Consider the following 27,742-nt stretch of genomic DNA (forward strand, 5'->3'; position numbering starts at 1 on the left):
GAGGAGGGTAGTTATATTGAACCTCTCTGGGCCTATATTACTTTCTGTGACTAATTGGGCAGTATATTCACAACTCTAATTGTCTTTACATTTCCTTTCTCTTTGGCTGCTTTCATGATCAGGATGTGTCTAGATGGACCTTCGATTCTCAGGATTTTGTGTGAGATTTGATGTTCTGCGAATGCTAAGCATTGGGGGGGGGGGGGGGGGTCGGGGGGGGGGGGACGTCCAGGGTAGGAAAATGTTGAGAGCAATTAACTCATTTGCTGACTTTTTGAGCTCAAATGGATATGTTCCTCATGTTACAACTTCTCGATAAGGAGAAAGCTCACTGCAGGAAACAACTGAGGCCCAGCATATGAAAACAGGATTGAGGATCCCATGGGCAGGTTTGTCATTATGTTCTCCCTGATAACTCCCTGCATAATAAGGGATTCATGGCTGAATGAAGATGCCGGGGACTAAATGGTAGGGGTTGTGGGGAAGCCAGGAGGGCATTGCCTGCACATACGATCCTGCACTGAACACTGGTCTCTGTCTTCTTCCTGTTACCTTGGGATTCCAGACAGACCTTCACGCATATATAGAATTTGGCATGATATTGGGAGCTCTGTGCGTATATATGCAGGACTTCATTTAGTTGAGGGACTCTCAACAGTTATTATCTGTAGGTATTTCCTTTTGGGCTGCTCAGTTTCCCTAGTCGTGTCCTCCCACAAACCTTTATTGGGTGGTGGGAGAGGGTGGTTAAGCTTAGTGACCATTGTGTTCTGAGAGGAATCAAAAGGGAAAGAGAAAGGGTCTCATGGTTCAATATGTAGACTTTACCTAACCTCCCTTCCCAATAAGGTACTCAAAACACGACCAGATCCTCTATGTTTCAACCTGCCCTGAAAAGAAACTTTCTGTCTTTTGCCAGGATGGGGAAAAGGCAGTCTCCTCTGGCTGCCCTGGCTTGAGGAACGGAATTTAATAGTTTAACTTCTTACAAGTTTTTAACTAATCGTCCTGTTTTCAGCTCCACCCATACTCACCTTCTCCTTCAGAGCTGCCTGGTATAATCATTGGTTCAATTACTGAGCCTTTTGGGGCTCTGAAGTTTGAAAAATTTGTTCCCCCAACCTTTGCAGGCATTTTAGTGTAGAGTCCGTTCGACTCACCCTCATGCTGTAGATTGCACAATTATGCTGGCATCTATCTAGTTCTTTTTATCCTCACAAATTAACAAAGTGATTTTTAATTCCTTAATCATTGTTTAAATAGATTCAAAAGGAGTGGGCATCTTCAGCTGTGTCGTCCCTTTAATAGAAGTTCTGTTATCCTTTTAATAAATTCCCTTTTCTGCTTAACTTAACTGAGAATAATAGTATTAATAGAAATAGGAATAGATCTACAATAATGCATTTTCAAGACAACAGTTCTGCCGAGACCGGTTTGGCTCAGTGGATAGAGCGTCGGCCTGCGGACTGAAAGGTCCCAGGTTCGATTCCGGTCAAGGGCATATACCTGGGTTGTGGGCACATCCCCAGTGGGGAGTGTGCGGGAGGCAGCTGATTGATGTTTCTCTCTCATCGATGTTTCTAACTCTCTATCTCTCTCCCTTCCTCTCTGTAAAAAATCAATAAAATATATTTAAAAAAAAAAAAAAAAGACAACAGTTCTGGATAGGGCTGAACCCAGCCCATCAGACATATAACTTGAGACACTGAATGCCCAGGGACACAGACAGTAGTGTGGTGAAGGTTGTGGGGAAGGTGGAGGGGTCAGTGGGGGAAATTGGGACATCTGTAATACTTTCAACAATAAAGATACATTTTTTAAAAAGACACTGAATGCCACCAGATGCTTTAGAAGAGTGACTGGATTAAGTCGTTTTTATTGCCTAGGAGTTTTATACTTATTAAAACCTACTTAGACATAATTAAGCATGGATTTTTTAAAAATCACACTTGTGTATACATAAAAAGGAAAATAAAAGCAGAAACTGATTAAGGTATTCCTAAAACTTCTTTTCATTTAGAGCCCTGGTCCTCTGAATCACTTTATATACTTTTACATATGTATTTTTATGTGGTGGTTTTTTAAAAAAGGCATAAGAAATGTACCACCTTAACCACTTTTAAATGCACAGCTCCTAACCATCTTTAAGTGTACATTCACATTATTTTGTGTCAAATCTCCAGAACGTTTTCATCTAGTGAAACTGAAACTGTGTACCCATGAAATAACTCCTTGTTTACCCTGTCTCCTCCCTCCTCCCCCCCCCCCCACCCCCCCCCCCCCCCCCCCCCCCCCCAGCCCCTGGCAACCACCATTCTACTTTCTGTTTCTATGAATTTGACTACTTTAGAAAACTCCTAGAAATGGGACCATACAGTATTGGTCCTTTTGTGACTGGCTTATTTCACTTAGTATAATGTCCTCAAGGTTCATTCGTGTAGTGTGTGCAGGACTTTCTTCCTTTTCAATGACGTTTTGTGGGGAAAGCAAAGTGCATTTCCCTTTCCCAAGCAACACTGAAAATATGACTCACTCTGAAAGAGGATCAAAATTTTTTTTTAAAAAAAATATATTTCTTTATTGATTTCAGAGAGGAAGGAAGAGGGAGGGAGAGATAGAAGCATCAATGATGAGAGAGAATCATTGATCGGCTGCCTCCTGCACTCCCCACACTGGGGATCGAGGCCACAACCCAGGCATGTGCCTTGGCCGGAATCGAACCTGGAACCCTTCAGTCCGCAGGCCGATGCTCTATCCACTGAGCCAAACTGGCAAGGGCAGGATCAAAATTTTTAAGTGTATCTTAAGCCCAAACCTAAGGATGGAAAAGAAAGGAAAGGTATTCCCACTTTTGCAAAAATAAATAAACAAAAACCACTTAAGTGCAAGAAATATTTTATTGTCCTTGGCGTTCCATGACAAATAACCTCACCTACTGATAATACTGTAAATATTGAAAGCAATTGCTCAGCTAACATTGTGAAGTTGAGTTGAAATGCCAGCCATTCGTTTCCCCAGAGGGCTCTCGAGTAAATGCTTCTGATCCTGGGAAGAGACAAACCCCCAGTACTTAGCTGCTGTAGTCTGGTGGTCATGTTGGGTTTACCTTCACAAAGGGGAAGAGAAGAGGTTTGTGTGTGAGCTGATCTTAAAGCTTGAATTAGCATGGGAAGCCTGAGTACTTGTTGAAGTTTGTATACAAAGAGCAATCTCCTAAACATATTTCGGAAGCAATTTTTTTTCCCTAAGTGTGAGCATAGTGCCCTCCTATACTGAATACTAACAAATTTGCTGCCCTGACCGGTTTGGCTCAGTGGATAGAGCGTTGGCCTGCGGACTCAAGGGTCCCAGGTTCGATTCCGGTCAAGGGCATGTACCTTGGTTGTGGGCACATCCCCAGTGGGGAGTGTGCAGGAGGCAGCTGATCGATGTTTCTCTCTCATCGATGTTTCTAACTCTCTATCCCTCTCCCTTCCTCTCTGTAAAAAATCAATAAAATATATTTTTTTAAAAAAAGAAATTTGCTGGTGCTGTTACCCCTGTGCTCACACATCTGCCTTCCTCATCCTTGCTCCTTTTCTCCCTCCCTCTCAGCCTCTCTTGTGTTTCTCTCCTTTCTGCCTCCCCAGTTTGCCCACCGTTCTTTGGTTTCCTCTTCTGACCCCTGGAGTCCTGTGCAGTTTCTCGCCTTCCCTGGTTGCCCAGCCCTTCCCATTCTGCCCGCAGTGGACTCTGGGCCTCCCAGCCGGGTGGGGTTTCACTTGGGTAAATTACCACATCGTGGAGCACCGTCCAGCAGTGTTTCCTTAAGACGGAGGAGTAAGAGTCAGTGCATTCAGGGGGTGAGGGTGGGCGGAGGGAAACCATTTCCTGGGATGGCTCTCCAGAGAATGGCTGTGTATGCCTCCACAAGGTGAAACTGAGTGAAGATGACCCTGGAGGTAAGTCTTGGGTTTGGGCAAAAGGAGAAGGGCCTGTAGGGTGATGGTGAAATCTCAGTGGGGCAGCTGGGGCTGCAGGTTGTGGCTGGGTTCATGAGCTGAAGGTCTTTCTTTTCTTTTCTTTCTTTCTTTCTTTCTTTCTTTCTTTCTTTCTTTCTTTCTTTCTTTCTTTCTTTCTTTCTTTCTTTCTTTCTTCCTTTCCTTCCTCCCTTCCTTCCTTCCTTCCTTCCTTCCTTCTTTCTTTCTTTTTTTTCTTTCTTCCTTCCTTCCTTCCTTCCTTCCTTCCTTCCTTCCTTCCTTCCTTCCTTCCTTCCTCCCTCCCTCCCTCCCTTTCTCTCTCTTTTCTCTCTTCTCTCTTCTCTCTTCTCTCTTCTCTCTTCTCTCTTCTCTCTTCTCTCTTCTCTCTTCTCTCTTCTCTCTTCTCTCTTCTCTCTCTCTCTCTTTCTCTCCCCCTGAGGCCCTGGTCAGCTGTGGGGCAACCTTCCAACCTATTGCTGTGTCCTCCTGGGTAAACCTGGGCTGAGTGGACCCTGATCTAATTTGGAAAGAAAATGTAAAAAGAAATCAATGCCCATCTGTGACTTCTAAAGGAGTATTCCAGGTGTATGGAACATCCATCCCCCAGATGTGAAGGTGGGTTCTGCAAGGCCTTTTTTAGGAGTCCCTGTGTAAAACGTTTCTTGAACCATTCTGAAACATAATCTTACAGAAATACCTCCTGTATAGCAAGAAAGTCATGAACATTTGATGAATATAAGACTGTTAGGCCCTGGTCCAAGAACAGGATTGAAATTCTATTAACAGAATTTGAAATTCCATTTACAGGCTTATCCCTTTATTTTAAGTCTTTAACCTTTAAAATGCAAGCAAATCCCAGGAGATAACAGAGTGACCCTCATGTATCTTCAGGCTTACATTACACCAGACCCTCCGCTTACCTGCAGCCCCCTTACATATCCTGCTCCCTAAAAACCAGAATTCACTCCTGGAACCAACCACTAGACTCTGCACGCCTAAACAGTGAGCTTCTGTTTTGTTTTTGTTTTTTCTGCCTGGGACACTTTGCCTTCTCTTTTCTTTTTAGCTAATTCCTAGTTCTTAAAACCCAGGCAATGTCACTCACTGCTCCAAGTCTGTTCTCCAAAGCAGGCTTAGTCCCACCGTGGGGTCTCTGACGCTTTGGGTCTCTCCTCGCTGATGGCCCTTCTCCCAGAGTCCTCATTGGCACACAGGTCTATCTTCCCACCAGGTTAAGACGTGAGCTGTGTCTTGTTCTTCGTTGAATCTCTTGAATCTCAAATAATACCTGGCCCATAGTAGGTTCTGTTTAGGGAATGGATGGATTCTTTACTGCTGAGGTGTTTTTAATGGGTGGTGGTACAGGGCTGGAGTACAGTGAGTAAAAATGCCAACTGAAAGAGAAGCGGTGTGCAGAGAGAGGAGGCTGGGGACGCTGAAGGCCCGCTCCTCTGGGTGACAGTTTTGTGAAGGTCCAGGCAGCTTAATGGCATGCGACATCGTCTTCCACTGACTTTCTCAGAAGGTAATGCTAATTGACTGCTGAACTTTAAAATCTATTGACACGTTTGATGCACTTGCCAAAGTGGTGTTTAATGACCCATATTTCTCACAATAAAACAGGGCAACGTTAAAAACTCAAATTTGCTTTGGATTGACATCTGCTACCATCTGTTGGCTCCCGGATTCTGGGTTACATCATTCTTATTTTTATGTTAAACATTACCAGTAATAAAAACAGAAGGAAAGGGAGAAGTCAAAGCCCCATAGGGAAGTTCTGATTCCACCCAGACTTGACAGTCCTATTTTCTTCTCAGAAATCCTAGAAAACAGAAAACAACAAGAAGATGTCTTGTTGAGAAAGACCTCCTTCAACTTGACCATGAGTCAAACGAGGAAGAAAAGTTCCTCAGATGGAGAAACCAAACCCCAGACTTCATTTGTCAACAAATTCCTCAGGGGCTCAAAACTCAGGTCCTCCGAAGCGGAAAGCAGAAACGAGAGCAATGACCTTAAAACAGCTGATTCCCAGCCCAGCGATGAGACACAGAAGACTGCCACCTTAGACACCGGTAAGGTGTTCTGACTGCTGTCAGTTCTTTGTTTCTTAGAATAATGTCTTCCCCTGGAGATCATTGGGTTAAACTAAACCTAATATGAGTCTCTGTCTAAACATTTATTACTAGAGGCCCGGTGCACGACATTCATGCATGGGTAGGATCCCTAGGCCTGGCCGGAGATCAGGGCCAATCAGGGCCTTCTGGCTGCTGGCCGGGGCCTCCCTTCGTTCCGCACCACCCCCTGGTGGTCAGCGCACATCATAGCGAGCGAGCGGTCTTCCAGTTGAACACTTGTGGGGACAATTTGCATATTAGGCTTACATATATATATATATATATATATATATGTTACTTAAATACTTTAAATACTTTGCTAATTTTGCTTTTAAATTATCAAAAGCATTATAATACTACAGAAAGGTGTAGAGAAAATACCTGATTTCCTTTCATTTTCACGCAAATGATCATTTTTTCAAGATTCTTTTCAGTCTTTTATTCGTGTGCATGCACTTATGGTCAGTCAGAACCCATTCATTGAGTTCCTACTATGTGCCTGCCACTGTATTTTGTAAGTGCTCAAAATACAGCCATGAAAAGCAGGGCCTTATGTAAACAAGGAACCAAATGCAGATACCATTTCAGTGCTGATAAGTGATGTGAAGAAAAGCAGAGCAGGCTAAGTAGAGAGTGATGGGATGGAAGTGCTCTTTCAGACAGGATTGGAGGAAAGGAGTCTCTCACTGGGTGGCATTGGAGCAGAGAGCTAAATAAAGTCAGCCACGTAGAAGGAATAGTAAAACCAGCCACATAGATAAATGTGCGAATAGCTTTCCAGGCAGAGGGAACTGTAAATGCAAAGGCCCAAGGTGGGACTGAGCCCAGAGTGTTTGAGAGGGGGCCAGGAAGTCCGGGATGCTGAGGAGGGTGAGAGGTGGGGAGAGGGAGAGGAGTAGAGACAAGTCAGTGAGGCAGCTGGGGGCTAGAACAGGTATCTCTTGCAGTTATAATAGCCTACAAATCCCTCTTGAGTTGAATGAAGCAGTGATCCTACTTCTGAAACATATTATTATACTGCTCAATTCCTACATTGCTTCATGATGTTCCTATACATAATTTTAACAGCTGCATAATATTCCATTACATTCATATGCCATAATTACTTAATAAATTCCTTTTTTTTTTGTTTACCCTTCAGTGATTATTTTTGGCTTTCCCTCTCCCATATTCCCTGCTTCATGGAATTTCAGCTTTTTAAAAAAGTATACATTTCAAGAACCAAAATTATATATTCGAGGGTTATGAAAATAAATATTGCCAACTCTCTCTCCAAAGTCGGAATCATATTATTTGGCAATATGATGGCATATACATACCACCAATTTATTATCCATTAGGTTAAATGAATTTTAAAAACATTTAAAACTTTATATGCAAACATATACAAAAGTAGAGAGAACAGTATGAGTCCCCATGATCACCTCGCTAACAATTACCAGCCAATCTTGTTTCATTTATTCCTATCCTCACTTCCATCAAATTATTAGTATGAAATACCTAAAATAATATCATCTTACCTATACGTTGATTAAATGTATTTTAAATATATTTTGGTAACTAGGAAGTGAAAGTCTACTTCTAAAGGAAGACAATCTCTAGCAGAAAGTTGTTGGCATTTGTTTTAAAGTCTTGTTCGGAGCTTCAGGAACATGGTTAATGAGTACCTGAAACCATGATCAAATCAACAGTGCAAGACCAGGCAGCTGGTCAACACCGGCTGCTCAAGCCATTCATGGCTTCTCTACTTACATTATCTCAATATTCAGTGGCTCCTGGAGTCACGTTAATTCTGCCTCCCAAATGGCTCTTGGGTTGGATCCTCCTCTCCACTGCTATTCTGGTTCTCTTCTCTTGCCCTGACCACTGTGGCAGCGTCGTAACTGGTTTCTCTGTCTCTAGTCTTGCTCTCTTGCCAACCTGTCCTCCACACTGCCACAGGATGCCCTCTTAAACCACAGATATGATGGTGTCTCTCAGCTGCTTACAACCCTTTACTGCAGCGGTTCTCAACCTGTGGGTCGCGACCCCTTTGGCGGTGGAACGACCCTTTCACAGGGGTCGCCTAAGATCATCCTGCATATCAGATATTTACATTAGGATTCATAACAGTAGCAACATTACAGTTATGAAGTAGCAACGAAAATAATTTTATGGTTGGGTCACAACATGAGAACTGTATTTAAAGGGCCAGAAGGTTGAGAACCACTGCTTTACTGGACCCCTCTCACTTTGAAGAGAAAGTCTCTCCTCCCAAGAAAGGTCTTCAAGGTATGGGTGATCAGTTGGCTATCTCTTCATGACTCTGCCTTCCCCCAGCCTCACATTCCTCCTCTACTCCTGACATTCTGATTTACCTGCAGTTTCCTAAACTGGCCCTATTCCCCCAAGTTGAATGCCTAGAAAGACCTTCCCTTGCATCGCCATCTTCCCTCTGCACCCCGCCCCTTTTTAACCTCTTCACGTCCACCCACCTGGCTGGCTCACATTGGTCCTTTAAGGTGCCAATCATGCATCACTTTCTCTTAGAAGCTTGTGAAGACCCACCCACCAGACCAGAGCTTCTTACTGTCACCCTCTGCACGCCTCCACATTGCATGTCTCCTCTCTGTTGTGACCGTGGCTTTCTTGTGCGTCTCCTCCATTAGACAGGTAGCTCCTTGAAAACAGGAATTTGTTTTGTTACAAATGTAATCATGTTTTTATGAAAACATTGGATTCTTGGTCATAAACAACAGAAACCAACCCTTACAGATTTAAGTTGGAAAAGGACTCAATGGGTGTGGCGGGCTGGCACGGCCATGGCATACTCAGACCAACGTGGGGCGCCATATGTGCCGAGCCAGCTCAGCCAGGTTCGGTGAGCCCGAGTGGGGGCAGTGAAGGATTGAGAAAAGACAGACAAGAGAATGAAAGCTGGGTCTCGGCAGGACGCTGCCCTCTCTGACGGAGAGAGACAGTGCCACGGACTATAAGCCGTGTCTTTATTTTATAGCCAGATTCCATGAGGCAAAGTAAGGGCGTGGTCAAGATGTTTACAACATTCTCGTGGATTTCGATCCTACTCAATACATGCACCTGAACTCTATCAAGCCCACATTACTCAGACACATGGGACCACGTGTTCAGACCATAGGTTCAAGCTTACAACTATAATGTTGGCTATAATTGTGCTGGGAGGGCTCTGCCCTCCAAGCTGGGACTTGCACATGGCAATGAGAGGACTGTGCCCTCTCATTAGTCCGAGGCTTGAACCTGTCCAAACACTGTAGCCCAGTGGTTCTCAACCTTGGCTGCACATTAGAATCACCTGGGAATCTTTTTAAAATCCTGATTTCTGGGCCTTAAAATCCTGATTTTAAAATCCTGATTTCTGGGCCTTAAAAAGATTCCCAGGTGATTCTAATGTGCAGCCAAGGTTGAGAACCACTGCTGAAGCCGCTCTCCACAAATAGGAAGATACTGTTTAGCTCACAGAATCACCTGGATGGAGACGCCAAAGTTCAGTTCAGCAGGAAAGCAGCCGGAAAAGGCCCCAGTCACTCCAGACTGCTCATGTGTGATCACGTTGTCCCCTCCATGGAGTGCCAGCCCTCCCACCTCAGCCGACCTGCAGCAGCTCTGACTCATCAGTTTTTTGTTTGTTTTTAAAAAAAATATATATTTTATTGTTTTTTTACAGAGAAGAAGGGAGAGGGATAGATAGTTAGAAACATCAATGAGAGAGGAACATCGACCAGCTGCCTCCTGCACACCCCCCACTGGGGATGTGCCTGCAAGCAAGGTACATGCCCTTGACCGGAATCGAACCTGGAACCCTTCAGTCCGCAGGCTGACGCTCTATCCACTGAGCCAAACCAGTTAGAGCTGACTCATCAGTTTTGTATGCTGAGCTGTGACACCGATAGTCTTCAAAGAAAGGGTTTCATAGTTAAAAAGAAATACACGGTCCATGAGGAAATGTCTAGGGGTGTCATAAGTTGATATTCATATTTCTATGTAGGTGTTTTGAGAAAGATTTATCATGTTGATTTATTTTGGTAATTAAGAAACTGTAAAGCTAATTTTCATTCATTCATTCAATTATTTGTTCATTCAACAAATATTCACCAAGTATTTCTCATGTAAGACTCTGCAGAGTCTCATCTCCCTGGGAGACCCTTGTAAATTTAAGTCACTATACTCCCGAGAAAGGAACCGGGCAGGACTTCTAGTCTTCCTTTTATAGATGCATAAACCAAGGCTCAGAGAAGTTGTGACTTGTTCACCCATTGGATCCATGATTTCAACAAGATCGTGCTGTCTTAGACTTGCCAATCATATCAACCATTACAGAGTACCCAGGTTCGATGTGGTCTGAGAAGAGATTTCTAAATCTATCCATTGGTAGGTCATTGCTGGTGACTTTTGAGAAACAATTTATTTGAATAGGTGAGTGTGGCAACCAGATGTAGCGGGTTAATTGGTAAATGTGCTGAAGACGTGGGGGGAGCAAGTACAAACCAATCTTTCCAAACATTTGATAGTAAAGGAAATGATTGACATGGCAGTGGCTTGAGGAGAAAACAAAGAAAAAGAATTGGTGGGGCTGGTTGTAGGTTGAGCCTATGGAGATAACAAAAGCAATAGGATACCATGTGCAGAAATTTTTTAAACACAAACAATTTAAAACACACAGAATGGGCTTTGGAGCAGACTGTTCTGGGTTCAAATTCTGACTCTACTACTTAGTAATTAACAGAGTCTCAGTTTCCAAATCTATGAAATGGTATAACTGTGACTATTTCCTTTAAGTTTAAACAAAATGTCCTGTACTCACTGGCATGTAAGAGGCAATTCCTCCCCATCTCTCATCCACAGGTCTCCTCTCTGCCACCCAAAATTAGGGTTACCATGTAAAATAAGTGCAATATTTGGGACATACTTTTACTAAACGATTCCTGTTTCCCTGAAGTCTAAATTTAATTAGACATGCTGCTTTTGTTTTCCTAAATCTGGCAACCCTACCCAAAATACCTTGTACCCAAGTGCCATGATAAAAATTGAACGCCTGAGTAAAGAGGTAAAATGGTGGAAGGTGCTGCCTCCTACTGGTGGAATGTGGCAACACTGACCAGGCCAGCAATGCTGTATTCCCTACAGGTGGCTTTCTTAAAAATAGCAAGTCAGTTTGTTTTGTTCATTGGATTCCACATATAAGTGAGATCATGTGATACTTGTCTTTCTCTGACTGGCTTGCTATGGACACAGACAATAATGCAGTGAAGGCCTGGGGGAGCGGGAGCAGAGTAGAGGGGGTCAATGGGGATATCTGTAATACGTTCAACAATAAAGATACATATTTTTAAAAGCAAAAACAAAGCAAACAACAAGAAAACAAAACACACCAACAACTAGCATTGGACAGGAAAACAGAGCCACAGGAACGTAGAAATCTTTTAAATAAAAATAGCAAGCCGAAACCGGTTTGGCTCAGTGGATAGAGCGTCAGCCTGCGGACTGAAAGGTCCCAGGTTCGATTCCGGTCAAGGGCATGTACCTGGGTTGCGGGCACATCCCCAGTAGGAGATGTGCAGGAGGCAGCTGATCGATGTTTCTCTCCCATCGATGTTTCTAACTCTCTATCTCTCTCCCTTCCTCTCTGTGAAAAATCAATAAAATATATTTTTAAAAAAATAGCAAGTCACAAGACACCCTGTGGAAGAGAGATGAAGTTTTCATTATCCTTGCTAACATTTTAGTCTAAATTTATTATTACTGTAATCCTACTATCTTTTAATTTTCACTGGTACCAATATATATGTATATATATTTAGCTATGTTGTTTTATACTTTTTTGTCAGGGTTAGTAGAATATTCCTGCACATTCATAACTTATGTCTTCTTATTGGATTCCAGTCTACTTTGTGTGTGTGTGTGTGTGTGTGTGTGTGTGTTTAAATATAGTTTTATTGATTTCAGAGAGGAAGGGAAAGGGAGAGATAGAAACCTCAATGATGAGAGAGAATCATTGATCAGCTGCCTCCTACACACCCCACACTGGGAATCGAGCCCCCAATCCAGACATGTGCCCTGACCAGAAATTGAACTGTGTGACCTCCAGGTTCATAGGTTGATGCTCAACCACTGAGCCACAGTGGCCAGGCTCTTTGTGTATGTTTCAAATGGTACATTGCCACTGACAAACCTCTTTAAAGTCACTGTCAGTACAGGCATATTTATTTTTCCTTACAAAAGTGTAATGTTTTTACATATATTTTAAACGCTGTCACATGCGATAAGTAAAGCACTGGTACATAATAGGTGCTCAATAAAATTATAGCATTTTTTTATTACTTTAGTGATTAGCATAGTGTATAACAGAGGAATTTGGTGAGGTGCCTCATAAGTAGTTCCTAATAACAAGAAGACAAATGAGGCTTTCTGAACGGGTTCTCCAACAGGAGCTCAGAATATACAAAAGCTTCCCCCAGGCACTAGCTCTCAGGCTTCCTCAGTTGAATGGGGGAGGAAATGAGCAGCAGCTGTTTCTTTCACTCCCACCCTGTACCAATCTGAAACTCACCAGTGGTGACTGCAAGGCCTCGCCTTCTTCACCTGCTTGGTTAGGAGGCAAACACCTGTGCTTGGCCCAGCAGTTGCATTCGCCAAAGCTATCTGTCATCGTTCCAGCACTGCTCGCTCGCCTAAAGCTGTGCTAACAAGCTCACCTCTTCTTCAGGAACACAGCTCTGTCTCTACGCTGAGAAGCCAGGGTCAGGCCATGAAAGAAAAGCCACCAAGGCAGGAACGGAGGTTTTCTTCCTGGTAAATGCTTCAGGTTTCACCAGGGTCCAGTTCAGGATTACTGTCCCCCTTTTCACTTGTTGTATTGTGATCATTATGCATCTTTATCTGTCGTTAACAGCAAATTCTTCTTTATTCTTATAATGTAGCCACACCTCTCACTTCAGAAACGGAACTGGGATGCCAGGTGGAGCAGTTCCTGCAGAAGCTGGGCAGAAAGGCTGCGGACACGTGTCTAGATCTGAGTAACTGCGGGCTAACAACAGCGGACGTGAGGGAGATGGGTCTGTATGCAGTTGACTTTGCACTGACGGGAACATGGCCTGTAGGTTGAAATGAGCAGGCAAAACACACTCATTATTCACTTGGTAACCCAAGGTCTGAGGGTGGCCCCAGACTACTCAGAAACAGCTGCTGCACCGCTAATTAAAAAAAAAAAAAAAGATTTGAGTGGAGGAAGTTCATGTTTGTTTTTCCTGAGCATTTTTGCCTCCCTACTGATTGCCTCTGGCTCCCTGCAAGACATCTGTTCTTACATAGGATATAAACCCATAAAACTTAGCCTAAAACTGAGCCTTCTTGGGAATTTAAAGGGGTACTGTGCTCTTTGGTTATCTGTGGAATGAAAAGTACAACTGCCAGCAATTATTGCTTATATATATATATATATTTTTTTTATTGTTTAAGGTTTTACATATGTCTCCTTTGCTTATATGTTTTTGTACACAAAAGTATTGCTACCCTTTGTTATACCTAAGCAGGAGTGTAATTGTGAAGAACCCTGTGCCCACACCACCATCAACACCTTTCCCCCCTCTTTTTCTCAGGTACCTTAAATTAAGCCTTTAATCAAATTAGATGTGTCTACCAACAGAGATGCATCAAAGAACTGCGTTTTGAACGAGGAGTCCTTGACTATTTTAGTTAAAATCCATGCGATTATAATTTGGACAGGACTCTGAAAGGGAACTCTAACCATGCCCGCGGGTATCCAATGCCTGCCTGTCAAGATCACTTGTGGAGCCTGTAGAAACGTAGGCACTTGAGTCCAACCCAAACCCACTGAATGGCAATCTCTGGTTTTATTCTTTTTCCTTCTTAATATGTTCAGTAGATTTATGCTTTATAAAATTAGGACCATCGTGAACATGCTTTTTGGGAAAAAATATATTTTTATTGATTTCAGAGAGGAAGAGATAGAAACATCAATGGTGATCATAAATCATTGATCGGCTGCCTCCTGCATGCCCCACACCAGGGATTGAACCCACTACCCGGGCATGTGCCCTGACCAGGAATCAAACCATGACCTCCTGGTTCATAGGCCAACGCTCAATCACTGAGCCACACCGGCTGGCTGAACATGCTTTAAATCAGTGGTTCTCAGCCTTCCTAAAGCCATGACCCTTTAATACAGTTCCTCATGTTGTGGTGACCCCCAACCATAAAATTATTTTCGTTGCTACTTCATAACTGTAATTTTGCTACTGTTATGAATTGTAATGTAAATATCTGACATGCAGGATGTATTTTCATTGTTACAAATTGAACATAATTAAAGCGTAGTGATGAATCACAAAACAATATGTAATTATATATGTGTTTTCCGATGGTCTTAGGCGACCCCTGTGAAAGGGTCGTTCGACCCCCAAAGGGGTCGCGACCCACAGGTTGAGAACCGCTGCTTCAAATGCTGGTGAAAGGAAAACAATTTTCCCTCTAAGCGTGGCCTCAGCATTTCGGAAGGCTGGGTTGCTGTGCCTGTAACGCAGAAGCTCAGCCTGCTGCTTCCAACTGCTGCCACCACTTTCACATTCAAGACGGGCGTTTAAACGCAAAGATGCTTTACCGCCTCTGGGTTGTCATTTCCACTCAAAAGTCTTGTTGCTTCAGGGGATACGATGGCCCTGGAGGGTCCTTTTCCCAGAGGGCAACCTCACTTCTAATGAGCAGTAGCAGAGACCCGAGGAGGCCCCATCAGGCTGTGTGCCAGTCTACGTCTCCATGTTAGTCCGTTTAAGTATTACGGCAGCTTTTTAAGGTGGTGATGCCCGGGCAATCAAGATAAAAAAGAAAAGGTAAGAGGCGCCTGTAACCTCAGCAATCCTGGCCCAGAGAGCAGTCCCCAGCCACCAGCCTGAGGAACCAATAGGAGGACTGGCTGATGGATGTCAGAGAGTTTTGCAAAATACAAAGACCAGTGCACACTTTACAGTGACAGTAGTGGTAACAGCAGAATTACCTTCTCTTCTGCAGTAAAAAAGATCCTATGAAATCTTATAGAGACACCACTGTACTTTCTTTTTTAAAAATATATTTAATTGATTTTTTACAGAGAGGAAGGGAGAGAGATAGAGAGTTAGAAACATCGATGAGAGAGAAACATCGATCAGCTGCCTCCTGCACATCTCCTACTGGGGATGTGCCCGCAACCCAGGTACATGCACTTGACCGGAATCGAACCTGGGACTTTTCAGTCCGCAGGCCGATGCTCTATCCACTGAGCCAAACCGGTTTCGGCTGTACTTTCTTTTAAAAAATATTTTTATTGATTTCAGGGAGGAAGGGAGAGAGAGAGATTGAAACATCGATGATGAGAGAGAATCATAGTTCAATTGGCTGCCTTATGCATGCCCCTACTGGGGATCGAGCCCGCAATCCGGGCATGTGCCCCAATCGGGAATTGAACTATGATCTCCTGGTTTATAGATGGATGCTCAACCACTGAGCCACGCCAGCTGGGCACCACTGCATTTTCAGAGTGAAATTATTTGGCAAAAATAGAAAACATCCCAAGAAATAGAAAATGTAAACGTCACAATCTCTCCAATTGCATGGCTGAGAGATCCCTGAGAGAGCCACATGCCCTCGTCCCCTTATTCTCTTACCAAACTATGTTCTGTGCGTACAGGCAATGGATCCTACTTACCACACCTCACAGATTACTTATGCAAATCTGTATGTTCTTTTGTTCATGTCTAGTTGCTTTGCTGCCTTTTCTCCCGGACCTAGAAACACTGGACATTTCCTGGAATGACTTTGTGGGTGGAACCCTCCATTCAGTCACTGAGCAAATGCATCTTGTCAGCAAGTTAAAAAGCCTGAGGCTGGGTAGCTGCAGACTTACCACCGATGATGTGCGAGCACTGGGTATGATGAATGCTTCTCCTAAAAGACTTCACTGACACACCTTGGCAGCCCGACCCTCAAGGGCAAATTACCTGGGTCCCACACCCTCGGTGCTCAGGGACGAGTGTACTGTGCCTGAGGCGGTGGACATGATGCATGTGGTGGTGAGCACTAGCGTAACTTCTGAAGGGCCATGTAACCTTACCTGGCATTGTGCTAATTTCCAGGCTAGAGAAGGGAACAGGCTGACCAGGTACTCACTCTCCTGGAGTTTAAATGGCGATCGTTGTAAAACTGGCTCCCCCTGGGTCTTTTACCTCATCTGTCAAATAGAATTGGAGTAGATAACGATTAGATTCTTCTCCAACTCCAAGATAATCTCTTCTATTTTTCCACCTCCATTTTAAAAAATTGGTCAAAATGAGATTTTTCAACTAAAAGGAATGGTTTAAATCAGCGGTCGCCAACCGGTGATTCGTGGACCACTGGTGGTCTGTGAGGTCCGAAAGGTTGGCACTCGCTGGTTTGAATGGCAGCAGCACCTCCATGAAGCTAGTTTATATGCTGAACAGAGAATAAAGAACATAGGATAACATTTGTCACGCTACTAACCCAACTGCCTTACTAAAATGCTTGCTGGTTTTAGATGGCATTAATTTTTCTAAATTTTCTTTTGGTCTGAAGTTTCTTATTTCGGTTATGTATTTTGATCATTTACATCTCTGCAAAGATTTCTGTAAAAACAATGCAATTCATGCCAAGGTATTCTCTCCGATCTCTCCCAAGAAAATGGGGGCCACCTGACGACTCCTGGCCCCACCCTGCCTATAGCCGAGGAAAAACATCATACATCTCAGAGCTGGCCAGATCCCAGTTCAACTCCCAGTCCCACTTCTGACTAGCTTGTGACCATGGACAAACTACTTAACCTTTCTGAGCCTCAGTGTCTCATCTCTGAAAAGGGGGTGATATCCACCTGAAAAAATGACTGTGAGGATTGGATAAGGACATTTCTGTGAAGTGCCTACTGCATACCCGGCACATAACAGGTGCTCAGTCATCGGTAGCTCCTCTTCTCCCTATGCCCTCATCCAAAATTTCCCTTCTGTGGTTTTACATAAAGAAATTAGCCCCACCGGTTAGCAGCTGGTTATTGTGTAGAAGGACCACAAATTGAACACATCGTTACTCAGACATGAAAAGAAAATGTAGTTTCTTTCTTTTCTTTGATGAACCTGATCTTTTTCATGATCCTCCATTTCCTTAAGAGACCAGAACGTGGAATTTTGGCCCCAGGACCCACTCCAAACTCACTGGGCGCAGGAGGGAGTGCACAGCTTTGCCTCTCTGATGTCCTGAGCCCTTGTCCCTTCCCGGAGTCTCTCTCCTCTCTAGAAGGACTTCTGCATCCTCTCCCATCAGAGAGGGCTTTCTGTAGTCTTGATGCAGATGGGGTACGGGGAGAATAAATGGTGTGCTGGTAAGCTAACATACTAGTAAATCAGGAGCCATTTCCACGTTGTTGCACCCGTTACAACTGCTTAATGCAAGATGGCCAATGCTGGCCATCCAGTCCCGTGAGGACTGCAGATAGCTAATCAACTTTACACTCTTTCTCCCTGAGCCTGAGCTTCAGGGCTATAGAAAGCCACCCCCAATTGACTGGCGATGACACACGAGGTGACACTTGTGCAGGAAGAATATGCATGTTAACATGGGGCTCCGGACTCCTGGATCCTTCATCCATACCGCGAATAACCAATGCGAGGTCCACACTCAGCTGCTGAGGTGGAAGAGGCTCCGGACATGGGGCTTTCCAGCTCTTGATTGTTTAGGATTAAGATCGACGCTGCCTGCTGAGAAGTGCATTTTCCATGTGTGGCTCCCCACCCTTCTCCCAGGGCAGTGAAAATCATCCTAAGGATCCGCCCCCCTCCCTTCCCCCGGGTCTCTCCCATGTCCATGCTGTAGGCTGTAGCCCGAGGGAGCTTTCCTGTGTGAAGTGGTTTCAGAAATGTCATTGCACCCCTTTCTCCACGGCACCCTCCCCTGCCCCAAAGGCTGAGTAATCTTAGGAGCTGTTAGTGCCTGATGCTTTATGGTTGGTTCTTCTCTGCCGCGGTCGGTTCAGTTGTATGTGACACTGTTGATGTCAATGTGAGCTTTACCCCCATGGGAGCCAGTGCCTGGCTTGGTCTCACTTCTACCTCCTGCCAAGCGCCTCAGCATTGCTGCTCCCAGAGAGGGTGGGTGAGAGAAAGTAATGGACTAGTACACGTGTTTACCGCCACAAAAAACCTCAGTAAGAAATACCTTATGAATAGGTGAGTTTTAAAAAAGCAATCTGTGCTCATAAGCGTGGCTTCAGAACTTTGGAGGGTCGTAGTGCCTGTAAAAATAGGAGCTCCCCCTGCTGGGAGTGGGCGGAACTGCGTCCTCTTCTTTGTTACCTGGCACCTAACCAGTCAGACTCGACTTGGCTTCCATACTCCATAAATAACGATTTCGAAAGTGCATTCTCTGCTTTGCAGACTAGTGACCAATCTTCGGGCCCCTCTGTGACAGGAGCAGCGCTTAAAGCGATACCTGACCTTGAGGAGCTGACTTTGTCCTGGAACAGTAAAGTGGGAGGAAACTTGCCTCTCATCCTGCAGAAGTTCCAAGCCGGGAGCAAGATCCGAACGCTGGAGCTGGTGGATTGCGCCCTCACGTCAGAAGACGGGGCATTTGTGGGTAAGCGGAGCTTGGAAGAGTTCTTTCCAAAAATTAAAATTAAAATGTGAAGACGCCCATGATTGGATAGCTTGGGAGTCAACGTTGGCTGTTTTCTCTTGACCCTGGATTGAAAGAGTGGCTCACTCCATCCCTGGGTCCCAGAGGCTGCATTCCCCTCCTGTCCCCACCCCCAACCCCCTCCCAACTCCCACACCTGCATTTTCACTGAGTTGCTCTTTTTGTTCGGATTTCCTTCCTTCCAGGTCAGTTGCTACCTATGCTGCCAAGTCTTGAAGTACTTGATCTTTCCATTAACAGAAACATCGGTGGCAGTCTAAGCAGTATCGCTCAGGGGTTAAAAAGTGCCTCAAATCTGAAAGTACTGAAGTTACAGTCATGTGGGTTATCACAAAAGAGTGTCAAACTATTGGGTAAGCAATGGCTGAAGTTTATATACATAATTTTATGTATGTATATCATTTTATTTTATATTTAATTTTTTAAACTATTAGGAAAAATAAAATATAAACAGTGGTTATGTTGAGGAATAAGGTTATGGGTCATTTAAATCTTAATGTTTTATGTACTTTCTTTTACAGCAAGAATATACTTCCATGATTACAAAAATAACCTTTTCAAATGGCTGAATCTGAAAAAGCCAGGCTATTTTAGGTTTGAGATAGATACTGGGCAAAACAAAAGTTTCTGTGCTCTTAAAGCACTTCAGTTTCTCTTACTTTTAAAACTGTCAGCATTATTTTGTGCTCAGTAGTAAGAAGAAATTGGTACTGATAAAAAGAACGGCTTCAGTGGTATCCATAGTTAAAAGTCATTTCCCTGTATAAAGCATCCACGATAAAGGAGAATGTGAAATGAAATTGTGTTTTCCCTTTGACTTACAATGCTTGTAACAGCCTTCTCACGGGCAGTTTGATCAAATCTAGAACTCTATGAAAACGCCAAAGCTCAGTTGTAGTAGGAAAACCATTAGTGGCAGAACCATTGTGTTTGAGGTCATTGTCAAGTCCAAAGAGGGGTAGATGGTAGGGAGTCTGCAGTCTACAGTTATTCCTCTGCTTTGGCATTTTTCTGGGTGTATTTCTCAGTCTCCCGTCTGCACACCTGTGCCCTCCCCTGCTCCATGCCTGCCTACCACCTTGTCATATGTCAGAATGGGATCTGACTTTCTCTGTAGATGCTGCTTTTAGACACTTGAGTGAGCTGAGGACACTGGACCTTTCCTGCAACAAGGAGCTGGGTGGAGGTTTTGAAGACTCGCCAGCTCAGGTGGCCACGCTGGAGCGTCTGGAAGTCCTGGACCTGCACCAGTGCTCACTCACAGCCGGCGACGTGGTGTCGCTGAGTAAGTGTGTGGGATGGAGCCAAGGGCATTGGAGCCTTGGCATGTGTTTAGAAATGTGACAAATTAGAGATATGCCCTTAAACTTACTACTGATGAAGCTACTGGGAGGCTCAAGTCATAAAAGTTCTGTGAATGCCCCACTATAGTATTTATAAAGTGCCCAGTAAGTGTTAGTGAGGCTAAAGTCCTCCTATACACGCCAGTAAATGATAGCTATGGAACTTGAAGGAGAACACTTGGTGTTTATGTTGCTGTGTAGAAGCAGACCTGTTCATTAGATTCCGCATATGAGTGAGATCATGTGATACTTATCTTTCTCTGATGGGCTTATCACATGATCTCACTCATATGTGGAATCTAATGAACAAAATAAACTGATGAACAAAATAGATCCAGAGACATAGAAGCATGGATCAGATTGTTCAATCTTAGGGAGAAGGCAAGGGAGGGTGGGTGGGTAGGAAGAGATCAACCAAAGAACTTGTTTGATATATGCATAACCCATAGACACAGACAATAGGGTGCTGAAGGCCTGGAGCAGGAGATGGGGGGAGGGCTGGGCCAGAGGGATCAATGGGGGATAAAAGGGACATCTGTAATACTTTCAACAATAAAGATTTTTTTAAATAAAATAAGTAAGTGGAACAACAAAAAAAACACAAATCTGTTGGTGTCACCTAGCTTATTACAGAGAGGGCTGTAGAGGGAAAGCCAAAACGAAGGGTGTCGAGGCTTTCAGACTAACAAGTTAAGTCACTTAGATACAAACGAAGGTAGAGAAAAAGTCAGCGGGGTGGTGCATAACAGGTTACATTACACATCAGTACCACACTTACTTCCTACCCCGGACACAGTCCTGTTATTACTACAACGTGTAATGTATCAGTGCAGTTTCCCATAACAAGCAGCAAGCGCAGCCTTGCGAGTAAGTGTTCTATTCCATCTGTAACCACAATAAACCTTCAAAATACATCCAGAATCTGATCGTGGTTCACCATCTAGACCTCTACCCCCCTGCTTTAGGTCATCCCACGAAACCAAACGGTCACCCTCTTCCTCTGTCACTGCCTTCTTTCTCTCCCCCTTCCCCTCCCCCTCACTGACCCTGTTCCAGCCACACCTTCATGCTGATCCTCACCAGCTGCGCTCTGTCCTGGGCCTTTGCCCTTGAGCTCTCTTCAGATCATGGGCTCCTCCGGGGCAGGGGTGCATCTCCTTCCGCATCTCTCCTTTGCTCACACCCAGGGGCGGGCACATAGTTGGCACCAGTAAATGTTAGTGGAATATGTGATTGAATAAATGAATGACTCGATGAACACGAAGAAAAAGAACTTTTTAGTTGTTTTGTAGTACAATTTGGAGAGGAAAACAGTAAAATAGGTTTTGAGGTCTAACATCTACCTTTTAGAACTGCTTGGTTATTTCTTGGGCTCTTATCCCTCAATTTTGGAAAATGAGAAGAGGTCAAGGCTTGGAGATTTTAAAGTAACAAAACAATCCCTTTTTGGGGCTCCAGGTAGAGCTGTATGGGGTATAGCACCCCTCTATTTATGAGTGTCAGACCTGGGAGAGATACTCCTGAGTTAGCAGTCCATCAGATTCTAAATAATAAATTCCCCTTAGTATACTGAATAACAGGAATATCACATCTCAGCTTGTTGCTCAGAGGAAGATTAAACTGCTAGATGACCTGAATTGTTACCACTAACATAACAGAGGGATTAGCCTCTCTTACCTAGATTCACAGCCACCAACAGGCCTTGGAAAGCTAATGATTATTTAAAAGCTGTCGTGAATTGCACTGTTCTCCTTCTGCTTAATTTTGAAAAGTTGGAAATGAAAATACATCCTGTTGATGTATTATGTACTAAAAACATAATACCTTATGATTTTAAAGAATTATTTTTTTAATATTAAGCATTCTTTTATCTGCTCATTCTAGACAGCTCCAAAGAAATGGAATTATAGATCATTTAGCCAACAACTACTGATTAGCCATCTAATTGTACCTGCCACTGTGTGGTGGGCTTCGGACAATTCACAGTCCAGGAGCTTCAGTTTGGTGAGGGCAGTGATAAACCAGTAAATATCTAAATTGCACAGTGAACTACAACGTGCTGTGGAGATTCGAAGAGGGAGTGATTGCTCCGTCTGTTGGGATCACAGTGCTCGCCTTCCCTTCACCTTTCCTTCTCTTATTCTCCTCCCCTCCTTACACAGTTTAGAATTCTGTACTTATGTGTAGGTTCATGCCTCCATGTTCCAGATTCTGAGACTGTTCCTACACATAGAACTCACCTTCAGTGAGGGAGGACAAAAGGCAAACACACACACACACAAATAAACAATTACATAATGGGGGTGCTGTGAGGAAGATGAAACAGGCGATGTGATACTGACTGAGGGGTTACCGTGACCAGGCTCGGGTGGCTGGGAGCCTCTGAGGTGAGCCAGCCCACAGAGACCCCGTGCATCACAGGGGCCCTCAGGACCCAATCCAGTGCCGTTTGCTTGGTCCCACTGCCTTCCTAGTACTTATATTCTGAGAAAAGAATGATAATATCAAACATCACCTGAGCAGTTGATACGTGCCTGGCACTGTTCCGAGCACTTTACATACACCAAGCTGTTTTATCTTCCCACTGGCCCTGTGAGGTAGAATTGCTACGACTGTTATTGGGAAAACTGAAGTTCAGAGATGTTAGGCAACTTGCCCCAAGTCACACAGTTCTTTAGTAGCAGAGCTGGGATTCGAGCCCCGTTCTCTGTCTCTAAAATCTTTGGAGAGAGGCTCGGAAGTGGCAGAGCCCAGGCTGCATCCTGGGAAGGGTGGCTGGTTCGTGTGGTGTGTAGGGAAGGCAGGCCTTGCCAATCGAGAAGATTGTGGGAACCAAACACCCAGAAGACTCTTTGTGGGACGGTGCCTAAGTCGTGTCACTGTGGCTATTTGAACAGCCCAGGTTATCCCTTTGCTCTCGAGTCTTCACGAATTGGATTTATCTGCCAACAAAGAGATGGGCAGCTCTTCTGAAAACCTACTCAGCAGGCTCCGATTTTTACCGGCACTGAAGTCACTGCTCATCAACAACTGCGCTCTGGAAAGGGAGACTTTCACTGCCCTCGGTAAGAAAACTCCCCAGGAAGCAGGGTATTAATACACCTGTTTGCGGGGGAGGGGACAGAAGAGGGGATCCCTTTCCCTATGCATGAATTTCATTATTCCAAGACTCAGCCATAAGCAGAGGTGTGACATGCTAATGCATCTTCTTTTCAGGAACTATGCTTTCTTAAAAGTGACCTTTAAGAAAGAAGTGACCTTTCTTAAAAGCACATGAATGACTCTGGCATTTGCACATTTAACCGTTAACATTTAAAGTCTATAGAACCAACTCTGGAGGTCCATGTCCACAGTAACTTGTCATTTCAGTGAGGCGCCAATATAAACTGGTAGTGCTGGCTGATGGGAAAGGAAAGCAATGACTAGCCTCTGAGCCTCGCTGACTGTCCAGGCCTCCCTGTTCCCTGGAATTGCCTACCCCACCCCTGCCCCCATTCTTGTCTGGGGAGCTCTGATTCCAGGTGTCCGTGGAAGCATCCCCTTCTAAGACAGCCCCACCCTCTCTACGTTAGAAGCCCCTGAATCTTCTTTGTGGACTTTATCAGAATTAATCATTATCTATTTATTTGTTTGGTTTTTTTTTTTTTTTTTTTTTTTTTTAGTTAGTTTAGGTTTTTTTTTTTTTTTTTTTTAATTAAATCTTTATTGTTCAGATTATTACATTTGTTCCTCTTTTTTCCCCCCATAACTCCCCTCCTTCCAGCTCCCACCCCACCCTCCACCCTCACTCCCCACCCACTGTGTTCATCCATAGGTGCATGATTTTTGTCCAGTCACTTCCCACATCTCCCACACCCCTTTTTCCCCCAAGAATAGTCAGTCTATTCCCTTTCTATGTCCCTGATTCTATTATAATCACCAGTTCATTCTGTACATCAGGTTATTTATTCACTTGATTCTTAGATTCATTTGTTGATAGATGCATGTTTGTTGTTCATAATTTGTATCTTTACCTTTTTCTTCTTCTTCCTCTTCTTAAAGGATACCTTTCAGCATTTCATATAATACTGGTTTGGCGGTGATGAACTCCTTTAGCTTTTCCTTATCTGTGAAGCTCTTTATCTGACCTTCAATTCTGAATGATAGCTTTGCTGGATAAAGTAATCTTGGTTGTAGGTTCTTGGTATTCAGCACTTTGAATATTTCTTGCCATTCCCTTCTGGCCTGCAAAGTTTCTGTTGAGAAATCAGCTGACAGTCGTATGGGTATTCCCTTGTAGGTAATTAAGCCTCTTTCTCTTGCTGCTTTTAAGATTTTCTCTTTGTCTTTTGCTCTTGGCATTTTAATGATGATGTGTCTTGGTGTGGTCCTCTTTGGATTCCTTTTGTTTGGGGTTCTCTGCGCTTCTTGGACCTGTAAGTCCATTTCTTTCTCCAGGTGGGGGAAGTTTTCTGCCATTATTTCTTGAAATAGGTTTTCAATATCTTGCTGTCTCTCATCTTCTGGCACTCCAATGACTCTGATATTAGACCGCTTAAAGCTGTCCCAGAGGCTCCTTACACTATCTTCACACTTTTGGATTCTTTTTTCATTTTGCTTTTCCAATTGGGTGTTTTTTGTCGAATCTTTGGTTTGATTATTGTACTCCTCTGGTCTGCTATTGGGTATAATATTCTTTATTTCAGTCCGTGTATGCTTACTTTCTAATTTCTTTATCGTAGCATCGAGGGTCTCATTAGTTTTCGTGAGGCTCTGCACAAATTTATGGCAAGCCCTCAAAATTGCGATTCTTAGCTCCATATCCTCCATTTCTGTCATGTTTCTTTGTCTCCGCATCTTTTATGCTTTCTTGGTGCACCCCCTTGTGGTCTCTGTGCGCAGTCTTGTTCTAGCCAAGCCTTAATTGTTGTAGTTACCACTAGAGGGATTTGACCCCCAGGCCGGCTGGCTATAGGAATCAGCTGTACGGAAAACGTCTGCCTTGCTAATCCAGCCTTTGCCTGAGGCGATCGGCAAATGGCTGTGCGCAGGCTTTGGGCGGGCGGGATCAACAGGGCGGGCGGAGGGAGCAGTTATGGCCACGCTCAGTCCCGTTCCCAGAGGCTCTGCTTCTCAGAACCCCGGCAGCCGCTGCAAACCTCGGAGAGAAAGTTGCCCTCAGGTTCCAACTGATGCCGGATAATCCCGCTTCTCCCGTTTGAGTCTGGGTCCCTAGAGACTCGCCCGGATCTGGAGCCCAGAGTCTGAGACTCACTCCCGACAGAAAACGACAACCGCGCCCTCAGCCACCAGCCTGCTTTGCGCGCGCACCTCGGTACCTTTGTATTTTCCACACTGCGCCGCCTCTGAGCCTCGATTTGCTGTTCTCTTTCCTTCTAGTTGTAGAGTCTCTCTTCAGCCAGCCTTCCTGTGGTTCTGGGTGATGTCCGTTCAGTCTTTTAGTTGTATTTTTGAAATGGTTGTTTGCGGCAGCGGTCTCCGGTGTTTACCTACGCCGCCATCTTGGTCTCCTATTTGTTTGGTTTTTTAATGTCCACATTTCTCCCAGATTTTAACCTTGAGGGCAAGATTTGTGTTTGTTCTTCACTGCATACCCAAAGCACATTTTAGACATTTCTACATATTAAGTAAGTAGATAGACAGACAGACAAATTTAAGGGCTCCATAATCGCCCCAATGGTTAGGTAAGACAGGTGTGCATGCACACACACCACATTTCACTGTTCAGACCAATGTTCACTTAGAGAAGTTCTACAAAAAATAAATTTTGGTACAACATGATGTTTCAAAAATATACTTCCTAAATATACTTCAGAATCAAAATTTGTTGAATTTTTTATATATACATTTTTTTAATTTTGTGTCTTCTGTAGAAGACACAGCTCTTTCCAATTATAGCTACAAAATCAATGGATCATAATCAAGTAGATACTACACTAAACTATTGCATCTAACATAAATCTATCATTCAATCTGAGTTAAGAAGTAAATCATGCCGAAACCGGTTTGGCTCAGTGGATAGAGCGTCGGCCTGCGGACTGAAGGGTCCCGGGTTCGATTCCGGTCAAGGGCATGTACCTGGGTTGCGGGCACATCCCCAGTGGGGGATGTGCAGGGGGCAGCTTATCGATGTTTCTCTCTCATCGATGTTTCTCTCTATCTCTCTCCCTTCCTCTCTGTAAAAAATCAATAAAATATGTTTAAAAAAAAAAAGAAGTAAATCAAGTAGTATATATTTCTCTGCATCACTTTTAGAAGAAAAAAGTTCCATTTCTTATTGAAAGGTCTCTGTACCATATGACTGGGAGGGGTTTTCTTATTTGATATTATAGAAGAATGTATATTTTCCCCCTGAATATATTTTACTTTTTAGAAAGAAGGCAGAAGGAAAGAAGTTTAAAGTATAATTAACGACTTACCTTAAAAATTAGTTGTTCTGGCTGATTTTAATGTTAGGGAAAATTGAGAATTAAGCAGAAAATTCTTTTAATTTCCTTTAAAAATCTTTCCTAATACATCACTTCCCTTCTTTGTCTCTGTAACTACAGTTAAGCGAATACAAATTCATTTTGGAGTTGAGGATTCCTAGGGAGGTTTGGCCCTGTCTCAGGATTTCAGCTGTGACTGCACGGTCGGTGGGATACGTAAGCCCAGCGCACACTTTGGAGATCTTGACCAGCCTGTGAGCCTACCTCTCTGCCTCTTTCTTCATCTTTTCTGTTGTTGTCAATCCTCATACAAGGATATTTTTTCCATTAATTTTTAGAGAGAGTGAACGGGAGAAAGGAGGAGAGAGAGAGAGAAACACCAATGTGAGAGAGAGACATCGATTGGTTGCCTCCCGCACTCAGCCATCTGGGGCCCATGAACAAACCTGCAACCCTGGCATGCCCTTGACTGGGAGTCGGTGCATGGACCGATGCTCTACCACTGAGCCACACCAGCCAGGGCCATTTCTTCTTCTTCAATGTGAAGGAAAAGAAGGAAATTCCAGGTCATAGTGAATTCCATTTAATTAAGTTTTACTTTACTACAGTTTCCAACATTTCTCCCCAATAAAAATAGACAACATAAAGCGAGGCCATGAATTTCAGGCAGGAGTGAGCAATCTCTACAACTTTCTGAACCTCGGTGATGTTCATATGTTGCCCTGGCCTTGGTTCCTCAAAGTCAGGGGTCCTCAAACTTTTTAAACAGGGGGCCAGTTCACTGTCCCTCAGACCGTTGGAGGGCCGGACTATAGTTTAAAAAAAAACAAACTATGAACAAATGCCTATGCACACTGCACATATCTTATTTTGAAGTAAAAAAACAAAACGGGAACAAATACAATATTTGTATTTGCATGTGGCCCGCGGGCCGTAGTTTGAGGACCCCTGCTCAAAGTGAAGGCTTATGACCTAAATCATTGCTCTTATTTAGCTGAAGCCTCCGTCCACCTCCCTGCCCTGGAAGTACTCAGCCTTTCTTGGAACAAGTGTGTTGGTGGCAACCTGCAGCTGCTTCTCGAAACGCTAAAGCTTTCCACGTCCCTCCAAGTCCTGAGGCTGAGCAGCTGTTCCCTGGTGACAGAGGACGTGGCTCTCCTGGGTTTGTATCTCTGGGTTCCTGGTGGGCA

The 27,742-nt window shown here is 44.0% G+C and overlaps 1 protein-coding gene across 4 annotated transcripts in view; it reads left to right on the top strand.

Moving 5' to 3' along the window:
* Positions 1-27,742, top strand: part of LRRC31 (leucine rich repeat containing 31) — a 115,899-nt gene that overhangs the window by 84,986 nt on the left and 3,171 nt on the right. For 3 of the 4 annotated variants that reach the window (XM_070406835.1, XM_070406834.1, XM_070406836.1), the window contains 8 exons: positions 5,777-6,031; positions 13,009-13,143; positions 15,842-16,009; positions 18,554-18,721; positions 18,967-19,134; positions 19,899-20,066; positions 23,022-23,189; positions 27,547-27,714. In XM_070406835.1, the coding sequence (XP_070262936.1) occupies positions 5,842-6,031; positions 13,009-13,143; positions 15,842-16,009; positions 18,554-18,721; positions 18,967-19,134; positions 19,899-20,066; positions 23,022-23,189; positions 27,547-27,714 (1,333 nt within the window). In that variant the 5' untranslated portion in view covers positions 5,777-5,841. Of the gene's footprint in view, positions 1-3,863; positions 3,942-5,776; positions 6,032-13,008; positions 13,144-15,841; positions 16,010-18,553; positions 18,722-18,966; positions 19,135-19,898; positions 20,067-23,021; positions 23,190-27,546; positions 27,715-27,742 lie in introns of those variants that run through there. The other variant, XM_070406837.1, reaches the window with a different exon arrangement.

Source organism: Myotis yumanensis, unplaced genomic scaffold (genome assembly GCF_028538775.1).
Source record: "Myotis yumanensis isolate MYYU_CA2020_CCGP unplaced genomic scaffold, mMyoYum1.0.hap1 SCAF_2, whole genome shotgun sequence".
Lineage (NCBI taxonomy): Eukaryota > Metazoa > Chordata > Mammalia > Chiroptera > Vespertilionidae > Myotis > Myotis yumanensis.